General features: G+C 44.8%; 1 protein-coding gene across 1 annotated transcript; it reads right to left on the bottom strand.

Annotated features, from left to right (window-relative positions):
* Positions 1–873: 873 nt before the first annotated feature.
* On the bottom strand, positions 874–6,404 carry Krt27 (keratin 27). The gene is made up of 8 exons (XM_034504725.2): positions 5,991–6,404; positions 5,220–5,302; positions 4,715–4,871; positions 4,168–4,329; positions 3,958–4,083; positions 2,077–2,294; positions 1,835–1,884; positions 874–1,183 (listed from the first exon to the last, which is right to left on the bottom strand). Exons 1-8 carry the CDS (start codon positions 6,402–6,404, stop codon positions 1,047–1,049), a joined length of 1,347 nt encoding a protein of 448 aa, XP_034360616.1. The 3' UTR covers positions 874–1,046.
* Between the last annotated feature and the right edge of the window lie 9,233 nt (positions 6,405–15,637).

The following is a 15,637-nucleotide window of genomic DNA, read 5'->3' as shown; positions in this document are numbered from 1 at the left end:
CTATGAAGGCTCGATGCCCCAGTGTAGGAGAATGAGAGGGTGGGGAGGCAGGAGTGAGTGGGGAACACTCTTGTGGAGGCAGGAGGAGAGGGGATGGGATAGGGGTTTTTCTGGGGGGGTGGGGAGGGAACTGCTGGAGATTTAATTGGCTTAATACTGCATTGGTCTTGTGCACTGAGTTCTCGAGCACAACAGCCTTGTCATGTCGGGAAACCACAGTCTTCCTCTACCTCTGCCTCTTACAATCTTTCAACCTCTCCCTCTTATGCAACCTCTTTCTCTCTCTTCTCTTAAAAAAACCTAATTTTCCTTAATGTTTAGGATGTTTCTGACTTTTAAATTTCTTATTTTTACTTCCATGAGTCGGTCATACTCAAGATCTTTTTTAAAAAAAGATTATTCATTTATTTTGTATTTTATGTGTATGTTTTGACAGCATGTATGTGTATAGTGCCCAAGAGGCCTAGAAGAGGATATTGGGTCTCCTAGAATTACAGGAATTTGAAAGTCACCATGTGGGTTCTAGGAACTGAACCAGGGGAGCTGATTCTGAGCCATCTCTTCAGCTCCAGGAGCTGGTTTTTATTTTTAATTAGTTTTATTTTTAGTGCCTAGCATTTAACCTATGTATGCCCAGCATGTATGGAAAGGTGGAAGACAAAATTTTATAGAGATGTGACAAACCACTGTATATTCAACCAGCAGCTATGTCAACCGAGTCGTGAACTCACATGTGACTACAACCACTGTGTATTCCACCAGTTCCTAACTTGCAAAGCGCAGTAGATTAAACAGAGAGGGAGGAATTTCGCTTCCATGAGAGTGTGTCCTTAAGATGCAGTGATGGACCAGAACCAGGGAGGATAACTTGCAACAGGAAGACGTTTATTGAAACACCACCAGAGAGAAAGCCAAAGAATGTCACTAATCTAAAAGGAGCTCATCTTTGCTCACTGGAGAGAGGCAGAAACGTAAGAGGACCCCGTGTAGGAAAAGCATTTAGGTTTGGTATTTGAAATCAGAGCTGTCTGTTTTGGGGGCGGTGTTCAAGAAGGGATCCTCTGCTCGTTCTTGTTCACTTTGGTGGACTTCTCTTCCAGGGTGTGAACTCGGGAGGAGAGAACCTTGCCACGGGGATCTAATTCTTCAACGACAGTTTTAACGATGGCAGTTTTAGACGTATCTGAAATGACACAAACAAACCATTAAAACTGTGCTAAATTCACAGGTGGAGAATAGCTCATCATTTGAAAAAATAGATAATATGCAGGGTGTGGTGGCGCAAGCCTTTAATCACAGCACTTGGGAGGCAGAGGCCAGTAGATCTCTGAGTTCAAGGCCAGCCTGGTTTACATAGTGAATTTCAGGACAGTCAGGGCTACACAGAGAGACCCTACCTTGAAAAACAAAACAAAAACATATACCGCAGAAAGCAAGGCTGCGGAGACGACTCAGTCTGTAAAGAGCGTGCTTTGTAAGAATGAGGACCTGAGCTCCGAGCCCAGAAACCACATAAAACAAGTCACCTGTCATTCTAGAGCTGGGGAGGTGGAGACAGGAGGATGCCTGGGAGTCAGTGGCTAGCCAGTCTCACCTACTCGGTAAGCTTTAGACTAGTCAGAGACCCTGTCTCAAACAAAAAATGGGACTACTTTGGCTGAGGAATACTACTTGAGGTTGCCTTCTGGTCTCCACAGACAGGTGCACCTGCACATGTACACACACAAGGGAGAGAAGGTTGAGCAGGGGAAGAAGAGGAAGAGGAGGAGGAGGAGGAAAGAAGAGAAGGGAGGAGAGGAAGAAACTATGAGCGCCTCACAGAGCTTTCATTTACCCTTTGCCTGATTTCCGGGTCCTCCTTGGCCTTTTGACTTAACACAAGAGCTGTAAAAAATAAAATAAATAGATTTTACATTAATTACATGTGTGTTTTGCTAAAGCCATAAAACAGCACCGACTTACAGAAGGAGTTCATTGACTGCTGAAGTAACGCTGGGGAGGGAGGTTTTATTCACATGTGATCTGGACCACAGAGACTTGGCTCAGCTTCAGATGATGTTAGGAATGAGTGCCTACCCCTCGTCTCCGTCTATGAGGCGGCAGTAGGTCTCGATCTCCTTCTCCAGGTGGGCTTTGACGTTCAGCAGCTGCTCATATTCCAGCTTCTGGCCCTCGGTCTCCGTCCTCACCTGGTGCAGCTGCTCCTCCAGGGCGCTGATCTGAGCCTGGATCTGAGCCAGCTGTGTGCAGTAGTTGCCCTCGGTCTCCGTCAGGGAGCACTCCAGAGAGTGTTTCTGTGGTTTGGGAAGGTGGTATTGTAGAAAAGGTTACTGTGCTGATTTGGAAAAAGCCAAGTCTCTTAGAAGAGAGTTATCCTTACACAGGCCCATCCAGGGCTGTGGGGACGGCTGTTGGGTAAGGGCTTGCCATGCATGCATGTGGGCTCGAGAGCAACCCCCAACACCTACATTAAAAAGTCAGGTATCTGTGCTTGTAAAGCCAGTGCTGGGGGAGTGAACACAGAGTTTCTCTGGCTTCACCATCAGCCAATGTAGCCTAACCTTCGAGCCTCAGGTTCCACTTGAGAGATTCTGTCTCAAAAAACATGGTGGGCAGTTCCAAAGAACAGCACCCAGGGCTGACCTCTGGACTTCACACACGTGTGCACACCGTACACATGAATACACACTGCACATATACATAGACAATAGCCATCTGTTCAATATTCATGGCAGACACCATGCCAGTCTATTTATAACGACACAGATGGTGGTGAATGGTCCTTGTCAATCTTGAAATGCTAGAAAAAATGGAACTGTTTCTCTTTCAGGTGCAGTGGAAAGATCCATACCATATACACCAATAGATGCTGTGCTTGTGGGGTGTGGCACAGTTTCCAGTTTTCTCCTTAAAGCCACCCTATGCTATTTCCTCATTGTGAATCATATGAAGTCTTTGTCTCCTGCTGATCTATAGGCAGTTGTATAAACAGTGTATATGTATCATGATCCAGAGAAAAGCACTGTCCTTTTAAACTTTAAACTGCCTAATTGCTTGGCTCGTAAAGTCAAATGATTCTATCTAGAAAAAGAGGAAACACTTGTTACATAGCCCTGGCTATCCTGGAATCCACTGTGCAGACCAGGCTGGCCTCAAACTCCCAGAGATCCACCTGCCTCTGCTTCCCAAGTGCTGCAATTAAATGCACACACCACTATGCCTGGCTAGATGGCAAATCTCACTGACCCTTTTGAAGCCAAATATTTTCATATGATTTTACACAATTCACGTATAGCATGGGCATTCTGTGGGTAAATGCTGGAGGTTTCCTAGTCCCAGGCAGAAAGGTACAGGCTTAGGTTAGGCAAGTCGGATAGGAAGTTCTATTCTTTGTCCCCAAATGGTGCAACTCTGGGAATCGCCTCTCCTCTTTGAACCTGATTCTTCTTTTGGAGATAGATGTGAGCTGTGAAGTTTGCCTGTCTGTGCCCCAGGGTGGATTGTGGACTAACCTGTGGGAGCATCGGCTGGGCAAACCCTTAATGAAAAACGTGTTATTATTGTCATTAGGCAGGTTTTGCTTTAGACTCAACCTTCACACCTCTACTTTGCTCCTTATTTATGTCACTTAAAAGGAACTTAAGTGCTCCTAATTAACTGACTGACGGGAAGACTGGGTGGGGAATCCAGGGAAGATACTTGTGCTGTGCAGAGATGGATGTGTTGATCTTTTGACTTGGGAGAGAAGGCTCAAGGCAAAATTAGCTTTCTTCTTGAGCACCTCAAAATAATTGTAGTTGCTGGTTTCCAAGGCTTGCTAACATAATTCTAGGTATAATTTTCAAGCAGATGTCAATAAAGTAATCAGTGGATAAAATCCCAAGTAAATAACTCGACGAGCATGAAAATTCTTTTGAGTTTTTTTCAACTTCCAAAGCTAATCTGCCTCGTCCTTACCATGGCTAAGAGGGACTGTAGCTCTATCTCTAGGGTTTGGAGAGTCCGTTTCATCTCAGTAAGCTCGTTCCTGGCTGAGGTGGTGGCTCCAGCGTCGTCTGAAATCTGCTGCTGCAGGGAAGCGCTCTGCAAAGTCAGAAGCTGGTGTCAGGGTGGGGGCAGTGGCGTCCACACCTGGTGCAGGGCATGTGCCAGCGAGCCTGGTTTTACCTTCTCTTGGAACCAGGCCTCAGCGTCCCTGCGGTTCTGTTCAGCCAGAGCCTCATACTCGGCTCTCATGTTGTTCAGCAGGACGGTGAGGTCCACGCCCGGGGCTGCGTTCATCTCCACGTTCACGTTGCCTCCGGCTGCGCACTGCAGAGCCTGCATTTCCTGAAACAGATTTGTTCAACGACATTAGGTTCTGACTGTTTGTGAGGAAACCAAGTGGACAGGATCTATAAGGCTCCGGATCTAAGCTTTTTGCGAGGTTTGTTTCTTTTTCTTTTTTTGTGAGGTCTGTTTCTTTTTCTGTTTTGAGCCCAGGCTGCCCCTGGAACTCTTGTTCTTGTTCCCTGAGATCTGGGATTATAGCTGTGAGGTATTACCCTCATCTTGTTTGTTTCATTTGAGAGGGGATAATAGCAATATTTCAAAGGTGCAAGGAGAGATTGAAACTGTCTTGATGTTAAGATACACTGTTTATCAAAACGCAATTAGGTTTTGATTCCCGAAAGGAGGCAGGCTGTGAAGACCTGTAGGAAGGTTGGGTGCCTACCTCCTCGTGGTTCTTCTTGAGGTATGCCAGTTCCTCACTGAGTGTTTCCAGCTGGACCTCAAGGTCGGTTCTGCACAGGGTCAGCTCGTCCAGGACCCTCCGCAAGCCGTTGATGTCTGCATCGACGCTCTGGTGGAGCGCCAGTTCATTCTCGTACCTTAGAGATGCGTTTGAAAGGTTCATTGTCTCCTACCAGATTTGAGTCACCCTGCTTAAAACTCGACCTAATACACCAGGCTTCAGCAAGACTACCCACAAAGGAATAGACACACTTCTATGAAGCAAAGTAATGGGAATATTCAAAGTTCTCTTCCCTATGACCTTGGCATGCATTTGTATAAGCTCTGAGTTTTCTAAGTGAATTAGGTTGGTCTCCTCAATAAGGATTTGGTTTAAAATGGACAAACGGACAAAAGCAGAGCAGAGAAGAACCCCCCCAGTGGCCCAAGGAAAAGAGGGCAGTGCCAGGGTAGCTTTTGGTCTGTTTTAATTTGGCTCAACTCACTTCATTCTGAAGTCATCCGCGGTCAGTCTCGCGTTGTCATTCTGCAGAACGATGTTGGCGTTGTGTGCAGTTGCAGAGATTATCTGATGAATGGACAGGTCGGTAAGAGGGAGGACATAGGAAAAATATTCAAATTTCCTTGCAATTAAGTTACACATGAGATCACACGAATACTTCTCACACCTGGGGCTGATGGTGAGTCTTTGAAAATGGAGACTTGAAGTCTAGTTAGTTTTAATTTATATTTTTAATTCCTACTTTATTTAATTTCTATTAAAAAAATCCCCTTTTAAGTTTATAAATATCTAGTTGGAGACATTGAGCAGTTCTTGATATTTTTGTGTTAGTAAAAACACACAGGCTTGCCTGACTCCCAACGATGGGTGGGTCATGCTCAAAGGTTCTAACTGTAATATGAGTTATTATTATTGTTTTAAAATTTCACTTTTCCATGTGTTTCAGTGTCTTTCCTCCATGTATGTTTGTGCACTATGTGTGTGCCTGGTGCCTCCAGTGGCTGGGAGAAGGCTTTGGATACCACGGAACTGGAGTTCCAGATGATTGTGAGCCATCAGGTAGATGGTAGATGATGGTAATTAAACCCCTGTCTTTGGGAAAGAGCTGCAGTCGGTGTTCTTAACCGTTGAGCCACCTCTCCAGCCCAGAAATGATTTTGAATATTGATAATGAAGTCCTTGAAGCTGAGCTCCATGTCCTGCTGTGACTATATTTCTCTGTCTATATGTCCATATCTTTCATTGGACTTCTTACCTGGGTCCTGAGGTCATCAATGATGGGGAAGTATCTACTGTAGTCATGATCGAGACCGCGGCACGACCCAGGTCCAAATTTCTCATACCAGTCCTTGATCTTCTGCTCCAGGTCAGCGTTGGCTTCCTCCAGTGCTTGCACATTCTCCAGGTAGGAGGCCAGGCGGTCATTGAGGTTCTGCATGGTCACCTTCTCATTGCCTGACAGGAGGCCATGCTCATTCACAGTGAAGGCCCCACAGGAAGCACCGCCCATACCGAGCCCCCCTGCCAATGAACTGCCCCCAAAGGCGCAGGAGAAGCCGCTTCCAATGCCGGGCACTCCACATGCATTTCCAGCCCCCAAGGCTGCTCCTGGGCTGGAGAGCCTCGCAGAGCCCAGCCGTCTGGATGCGGAAGAAAAGCGAACAGACATGGTGATCACTCTGCAGTGCTACCCGGATCGTGAATGTCCTACTGGGTGAAGACTGCTTTATATATGCGTCGTTAGGGTGTCTCTAGATGAACTCTGTCTCGCCTAGCAAAATGGTGTTTGCCAGCTCATTGAGAATTATCCATAAGTGGGTGACATTTTCCCCTAATGAATGTCTTTACTCTGCTGTGTCCACTTCCGTAGGTGGATAGTTACCTTGATGTCTGTTATCTCTGGGAGGGAGCAGGGTGGAGTATTATCAAGGTTATTATAGGGATGCCTTTCAATTTAGTGTGAGCAACCCTTCCTGCCTTCTAGGCCTCAGCAGTATAAAATTCCTTAAAGAATTACAAAGAAGTGTGATAGATACAGTTCTTTTTCCTCTGACCAACAACATCTGTGTTTCTCTGCCAAGCAAAACATCACCAGCATTGTTTTCTATCAGACACGTTGAAAATAATTCCAAGACCACGAACCCTAGATTCCAGAGGAAAGAAGCAGATTTTAAATGAAAAAATCAATCAATCAATCAAACAAACAAAAATTGGTTCTTTTTGCTTGATCTTTCTCCTTCTTGAATTCCCATTTATTCTGCACAGGTTTTTCCTGAGCTGTGTTGCTAGGCAGGACATGGGGCGGGGGCAGGAGATTGGTTAGCCTTTGTGGCTGTCAGTTTCTTTAGCTGTAAATAAAGGATCTAGGTTATGGCTTCTTGTATTTCTATATATCTTTTTCTTAGACTACTTCTGCACCTGCCTCTTCTACTTCTTCCCTCTTACTTCTTCCTAAACTTTGGTTCTATTTTCTTAGAGGTTTTGGGTTTACCACATATCTAATCCAGCCCTTCCTTCCCCTCTCCTCCCACTCCCCGTCTTCCCCCTTTCCTCTCTCCTTCCCTCCTCTTCTCTTCCCTTCTTCCATTTGGAAGGGTCTTACTATGTTTCCCAGGCTGGCCTCAAACTTGTGGTTCTTCTGCCTATGGCTCTGGAGTGCCGGGATTATAGGTGTGGGCCCTAGTGCCTGCTCAGCCACTGTTTCTCGTGCTTATTCTCCTTCGACCCCCTGGTCCCAGCTACTGGGGACCTCAGTCGGCCTGAGTTTCAGACAGCTGCCCACCGAGAAGCCCTCCACATCTCTGGCCACGCCCCTCTCTCGTCTGTTGGCGCCTTGCCCGCCTTGTCCAAGCTGGCTGGCTGCTTGCCTGTAAGACTTTTTTCCCCCTGATAGAGAGGTCACCATTGCTGGCTTACCATTGTATTTCATGAGAATCCCCCCCCCCCCTCCCCGGTCTTTTGCCTTTGTTCATGTTCTTTGCATTGGCTTCTTTTTTGTTTTTTAACAATTTAAAATGTAAGATCTTGCATTTCCCAGGGACAACAGACATCACTTTCAGTTGAGGACATTCGAAACAAATAAGCTAAGAACACAAAATTCCATAACCTAGTAGGTAAGTTTGCAGAAAAGAAAGCCAGAAAATTTGAATCAAGAAACAACATTCAGGAGCTGTAGAGGTGGCTCAGCAGGTAAGAGGACCTGCTGCTCTTCCAGAGGTCCTGAGTTCAAGTCCCAGCACCCACACTAGCAGCTCACAACAACCTGTAACGCCAGCTGCAGAGGGTCCAATGTTCTCTTCTGGCCTCCATGGTCATTTGTAATCACATGTACAAACACACATACACATAATTCAAAATGAGACAAATCTTTTAAAAAAGGAAGCCAAAGGAAAAAAATCAAGACAAACCACTTCTAATTATTAACTTTAGAAGCAACAAAATATTGCACACTCAAAAGATGGCTAAAATATATCAAAACAGAACAGCAAACACAAGAAAAGTGTTGGAATTATAAAAATGTGTCTGAGGACTTGGGGTGAGGGGTTTCATTCTTCCACTGCTTCAGCAGCTTAGTTTTTGAGCCAGAGTCTTTTACTGAACCTGGGGATCACTGTTTTGGGTCCCCTGGCTGCCAGCAAGCTGCAAGAATCTACCTGTCTCCACCTTCTCAGTGTTGGGGTGTCAGGCATGCACTGCTGTCCTAGGGTGACAGGCATGCACTGCTGTGTCCTGCTACTCCAGGGGCCTGTAGTCAGCACTTGGAAGGTGGAGGCTAGATGACTGGAAATTCAAGGTCTTCTTTGGCTACTTAGAATCCTGAGGCAATAAACAAAACAAGCAAACAAAGATGAACACTTTTACTAAATTTCCAAAATAAAATTTTAGTAGTGGGCTGACAAAGAAAAAAAAACAAAAAAAACAAAACAAAAAACAAAACAAAACAAAAAAAACCCGTTAAGAATGTAAGCTGAGAGCTGGAGAGATGGCTCATCGGTTAAGAGCATTGACTGCTCTTCCAGAGGTCCTGAGTTCAATTCCCAGCAACCACATGGTGGCTCACAATCATCTGTAATGGGATCTGATGCCCTCTTCTGGAAGACAGCGACGGTATATGCACATACATGAAATAAATAACAACAACAACAAAAAATGTAAATGGATCCCCAAAATTATTGCCTGTATGTGGGATATGTTCTTCTAGCTGGGCTGCCTTGTCTGGTCTCAGTGGGAGAAGATGCACCTAGCCCCGCAGAGACTTGATGTGCCAGGGTGGGGGGATACCTGAGGCGTCCCCACCTGCTCAGAGGAGAAGGGCAGTGGGGGAAGGATTGTGGGAGGGGTGACTGGGAGGAGGGCAGTGAGTGGGATGGAGAGTGAATAAGTAAGAAAAAAAAAATAATGTAATCTGGCTGTGGCGGTATGCTCCGCTTAGAAAGCTGAGGCAGGAGAATCATAGGTTCAGGTTGAGGCCAACCTGTCTCAATAAATAAACAAATACATACACACATGCATACATACACACATGCATACATAAATAAAGGACAACCTTGATTTAATAATGATAAGGGGGTGCTCTGAAAGTGAATGTTTTTAGTTGGGATGGTTTCTTTCTTTCTTTCTTTTTTTTTTTTTTTGACAGGTTCTCTCTGTGAAGCCTGACTGGCCTGGAACTTTGATATAGACCAGGCTCTGATTCATGGTGAACCAACTGCCTCTGCCTCCTGCGTGCTGGGATAAAAGGTGTGCTCCACCACACCTGGTTTCATAAAATGATTTTGGTGCTAAGGAGGCTACGGGAAAGATGACTGTATTCAGGAAACCAGGTTAATGCTCCTGTGGTCTGAAAAAGTCCAACCCAATGAATGAACTTAGAATTTAAGGTAGTAGCACTGGGGAGCTGGGTCAGCTGGTGAGTGAGCCCCAGCACCCGTCTGAAGAAGCCAGGTGTCCCAGCATGTGCTTGTAATCTCAGGGATGGGGAGGCAGAGACAGGTAGATCTCTGGGGCTTGCTGGCCAGACAGTCTAGCCTAAGGTAAGTTCTAGGCCAAAGAGAGACTATTTGTCAAAAATAATGTGGCTAGCCGGGCAGTGGTGCCTCACACCTTTAATGCCAGCACTTGAGATCAAAGGCAGGCAGGTCAGCTTGGTCTACGGAGTTCTAGGACAGCCAGTGCTACATAGATAAATGCTGATTTGAAATAAAAATGTGGCTAGTGTTCATAAAGAACACATAAATGCCGGGCAGTGGTGGCACATGCCTTTAATCCCAGCACTTGGGAGGCAGAGGCAGGTGGATTTCTGAGTTCGAGGCAAGCCTGGTCTACAGAGTTCCAGGACAGCCAGGGCTACACAGAGAAACCCTGTCTCAAAAAACAAAGCAAAAGAAAAAAACAAACAAACAAAAAACCAAAAACCAACCAAACAAACAAAAGAACACATAAACATACCCGTTTAACTGCACATGTATGCACACAGACAAAACATAGTGATATTCTATAATTCCCAAGAGAAACCATTTCAGTGCAGGTCCCACAAGATTTCTAAAGTTATGTTTCAACCAAACTATACAAACAAATGAAGAAGAAAGAAGGTCACACGACAAGGAGTCAACGTTAACTATAGTCTGTGGAGCATGAAAGACCAACAACCGTGAAATTACAAGGAAGTATATACAAAACACACACGTGTCTTTAATGCCTAGGAAGCAAAGGAACTGGAAACAAACAAATGACTATCAAAAAGACACGGGCCTGAATTCATTCCTGGTTCTGTGCATTCTCATTCATACCTGGTTCTGTAACCAGTCAAGAGCCTGTGGCTGGGGAGGTCACAGGCCCCGGGGCGGAACATACTACTGTTGTTTTGCTAAATGGCCACGTTGCCAAACTGCATTCTAAATACTTCTAACTAGTGTTGCTCTCGGCCTTCTTCAGCGAGACTCCTTTATGCAATTTGTGACAGGGAATGCAGAGACTCACAACTGGGTAAAGTGCTAATAATGAGTGACTGAGTACCGAGCATCAGATGGGACGGCCATATCATCCCCTCCAAGGCAGAGGGAGCATCCCGGAAGAATGGGTGGGAGGTCCGAGTAAGCCAGCCAATAGGGAAGAGTGTGAACCGGTGTCTTCTGTACCTGACAGGTCTGTTGTACTTCAGAGCAGTTCTGATTACGGTCTTGAGAGCAGAACAAGTCTGGGCGTAGCAGCATTTCATCCTGGATGGCGTAGGGGTTCACAAGACCTCATCCCTCCCTAAGGGACTATGGGTAGTAATGGCTGCTGGAGGCGAGGGTGGAGTGGGGCCGGCACTTCATTCAGTAGTGCAGCCAGGCTCCAGTAAATAACCCTTCTCCCATGCTCAAGCAAGCAACACACATTAAACTCTGTGGGCTCATACACACGAGACGTCGAAGTTGGAGGCATTGAAGTTGGAGACATTGAAGTTGAAGGGGAATTGTTGAGAAAGAGGAGGGCTGGAGCGGAGTGATGTAAGAGGCTGATGGAGGGCGGAAATGACCAAACTCTATTAGATGATGTACGAAATTGCCTTCCCGCCCAAGTCCAAGCCCTCAGACTTCTAACCTGTAAAATTGTAAGCCCTAGGTTTTTTTTTTTTTTTTTTTTTTTTTTCCTAGCTCCATTCAGACTGTATAGTCCTAGATGGCCTGGAACTCACAATGTAGACGAAGGCTGATGTCAAACTCACAGAAATCCACCCGCTTCTGCCTTCTGAGTGCGTGCATTAAAGATAAATGCCACCATGCTTGGTCCACCTCAACTTTTGATATACCATCTTTGGCAGGTCCAATCTGCTGCCCTTTGGATCCTGTTAGGATCAATTAACTTGTAAATTTTTCAAGGACAAACAGATTAATATATATATATATATGTGTGTGTGTGTGTGTGTGTGTGTATTCACACACATATGGATATTTTGCCATATTTCCTCCCTGGTGTTCTCTTTGGCCCTCTCTCTTCCTGGTCTCCCTCCTCTTGTACTTCTATGTATATTTTTAATAATTATAGAGAGATATATTATTCTAAACGAGACAGGAGAAGGAGAGAAAGATGAGGGGAAGTCAAGGGAGTGATCAGAAACTATGGAAGAGATCTTTAAAAAAAAGGCAGTGATGACAGGAGCTCTTAAAACCATTTCATCTGAGGTCAAGCAAAATAGATAAACATAGGAGAAAAATGTCTAGAATTCTGGAAAAAGGTGGCAGAATTTCAAAATCCTTACATAAAAGTCATGCAGAACCTTCATGTTGAAAGAGTTAAAAATTTTCAAAATCTCTCAACAAGCTGGGCAGAACCAAGAGTGCAGGTCAGCTTGGTTGTGAGCTCTGTGTTTCAGGAACTTGGGGGAACACAAGATAGATGGCTGGTTATGTACAGGCTCTTAGAGAATAGCCTATACAAAATGTTCCCCATGACAGTTCCTTGGACCCTGTCACAAACTGAATAATGGGCTGGGACTTTCCACAGGTGCTCTCCAATAGCCCTCCTTTACTCCCCCTGGGTTGTGATTTTCCCTCTGAGTTGTGGTTTTTGACTTTAAATTCTCTCTGTCTCCAAAGCCCCGGTCAGACCCCACTGCCCCTGCGTGGGTCATGGGTCTTGACCTCAGTATACTGATTGAAATATACCTCTTGCTGATTGCATCAAGTTCGGTGTCTTGTGAGTTAATGAGTGGCCTTGAATTCCTGAGGCTTGGGTGAGGTCCTCCCTTCGTGGGGGCCTTACAATATCAGAAAACCAAAGCCCACCTACAGTGTTTATAACCGATCTACAGGTAAACATATTGGCATGAATCTTGACACAGAAACATGCAGGACATGTTTCTGAAACACAGAAAACATGTAGGACAGACTACATGCATTCTCAAGGGAAGAGGAAACAGAGAGGCATCTCTAAAGACTCTGATCATAAGACAATACCCCCCCCCCCAAGCCCACCAGAAATCATAGCAGATCCGAGAGGAGGAGGGGTGGGGCTGGAAGAATTTAGCTTTTCCCAGCTGAGTGATGAGATCTTCTCTGAGGTCCAGTGGGAACAAGACTGTCCACGCCTTTCGAGTTCTCAGAAGTGTTCAGCTGTGGCTTTCTTTCCCAAGAGCAGTCCCAGGTGAGGAGGAGCAGCTGGGGGAGGGGACCAGCCGACCTAATCATTGAGATGAAGGAAACAGGAGGGCAAAGTGGGAGAGGAGACAGGAAACCTTAGAATTGAAGAAGCCAAACAGTTAGCACTGGCCTCAGCACTTCCCTCAGCACACAGACACCACCCCCCCTCCTTCCCACTGCTTGACTCTCCCAAAAGGACACAGCTGGTGCCAAGGGCCCAAAAATCCTCATTCCAATAGCAACTCCCTGAGTGTGTACCCCCTCCCCAGAACAGCAATAGGCAATATCAGCCTGAGAACAGATAAACAGATGCAGCGTTCAGCTTCCATGCCACTGAAGCTGGCACCCTCTCTGATGGATAGCCAGGCACTCCCCAACACAGGTGGCTTATGGTCTCCGGAAAAGCAAAAAACCACGCATCCTTAGAGAGAAATCAAACCAATTAAGCATTTCCAGGCAGCTGTGACTGTTTTGTAAAAACTTTTAGCCCTGATAACACTGTAAAAGCCAAAACACTTTCCCCCAATCGTGAGACCCTGCCTGCTGACCATGTCTACCGCCCAAACAGGTGAAATTATAACTTTCTGTATCCACCATGTAACTCTGAAGGCCCCCATGTAACCTGGTTGTATAAATTCCCTAAACCTCTAGATGAGGGATTGAAACTTTGCTCTGTGCAACTTGTGATCCAAACCTGGGTTTGAATGAAAGAGTCTTTGTTTCTTTATATAGGATATGGCAATTCTTTGAGATCTCTTGGAGACCCCAAGACCTGGGCATAACAAAATCAAACCACCATCTCCTTAAAACTAATGTGTTTTAGTTAACATACGAAAGGGTGGGTTCCATGATCACATTCTCACACTTGTGTGGGTTCCGTGATCACATTCTCACATGTGTGTGATATGTGCTTTTACCACAATCACCCGCATTTCCCTCTCTCTTGTCCGTTCACTTTCTTCTTGCTCTCACAAGGGGAACAAGGGGAAGAAGAGAACAAAGGGGGGCACTCTTTCCACTCACATAGTCCCCTGTCTCTTTTCATGTGTGTTTTTGACATGTAGATGCTGCATATGAGAAGACATGCAATAATTGTTTTTCTGAACCCATGTTTTTTTTTTCTTCATATATTCAAGTTTCATCTGTTTTTGCAAGTGACATGCTTTTCTTTATGGATGAACAATACTCCAGAATCACGTTTTCTTTAGTCGTCTGTGTTAGTTTGAATGACATGTTCCCTATAAGTCTTGGGCATTTGAGTACTTGGTCCCTAGTTGGTGACTGAAGGGAATTAGGAGTCGTGGCTTTGCTGAAGGAACTGTGTCACTGGGGGCAGTCTTTGAGTTTTTAGAAGACTCCCCTCCCCCCTTTATCGTTATCTCTCTGTGCTTCCTGTTTGTGGGTAGAGAGAAGTGTGCTCTCAGCCACTGCTCTAGAGCCATGCCTGCCTGCTGCCTGCTTGCCTGCCTGCCTGCTGCCATGTTTCCTACCATGATAGTCTTGGACTCATCCTCCTAAAATTGTAGGTTCCAAATAAACTCTCTCTTCTATAAGGTGCCTTGGTCATGGTGTTTTGTCACACCAATAAAAAAGTGACTAATACACCATCCATCTGTTGATGTTCATATGGGTTGCTTGTCTTGCTCTTGGAAGCCACAAGAGGGGACTGGATCCCCTGCAGCTGGAGTAACAGGTGGTTGTAAACACCCCCATATGAGTGTGAGGACCAAACTCAGGTCCTCTGAAAGAACAGCATGTGCTTTGAACCACTGAGCCGTGCTGGGTAGTGGTGGCACACACCTTTAATCTCAGTACTTGGGAGGCAGAGACAGGTGGACCTCTGAGTTTGAGGCCAGCTTAGTCTGCAGAGTAAGTGCCAGGTCAGCCAGGGCTATACAGAGAAACCCTGTCTTGGGAAATCAACAACCAAACCAAACCTAAACACCCAAAACAAAACAAAAAACTCAAAACCTTACTGAGCTATATCTCCAGCCCCAAAAGTCAACAATTTTGAATCCTGTATCCACGCAAGAGAAAAAAGAACTGAGAAGTTAAAGGAGTCATTTGGAATTGTACATTGGTTTTGAAAATAAGGAATGATTGCCTGGGGGGAAAAAGGAGCCAAAGAAACCAAGTGAGGCAAAGTCCCACAGAATGTTAATACACACAAAGAAGAAAATGCAGAAATTGATGTATTCCTGTATAAAACGAAGACATTTTGTGCCTGCTAACAGATTACGACATTGTCTATCACTTCAAACTGATCTGAAATGCATTAGAAGTGATAGAAGAAAAAGTTAGAAATACAAAACTAGACTAAAAAACAAAACCAGAAACCCCACATAAAACAATAGCAGCAAAGTGAAATAAAAATAGTTGAGTTTGTTTTGTTTTCTGTTTCCTTTGTTTGGTAAGAGCATATATATATATATATATATATATATATACACACACACACATATATTTGTATATATATTTGTATATATATTTTGGACATAGTTATCATAACTTTAAATAACAAGGTCCCCATGCTGCCATATAAGCTTAGTAAAAGCAGCTGCAACAACGGTATATATATATATATATATATATATATATATATATATATATATGTGTGTGTGTGTGTGTGTGTGTGTGCTTGCTACAAAATACAGATGATATAATTGTGGTATTTTGATTGCAACTGGGATTGCTGGGCGTAAAATCAAGTGGTAAAAACCACTAACTTAAAGTGTATTTTTTTTTCTTTACTTAGAATATTAAATAGCAAAGGCCGTAA

Source organism: Arvicanthis niloticus, chromosome 6 (genome assembly GCF_011762505.2).
Source record: "Arvicanthis niloticus isolate mArvNil1 chromosome 6, mArvNil1.pat.X, whole genome shotgun sequence".
Lineage (NCBI taxonomy): Eukaryota > Metazoa > Chordata > Mammalia > Rodentia > Muridae > Arvicanthis > Arvicanthis niloticus.
The sequence above is the reverse complement of the archived record's forward strand: the minus strand, read 5'-3'. Positions and strand labels throughout refer to the sequence as shown.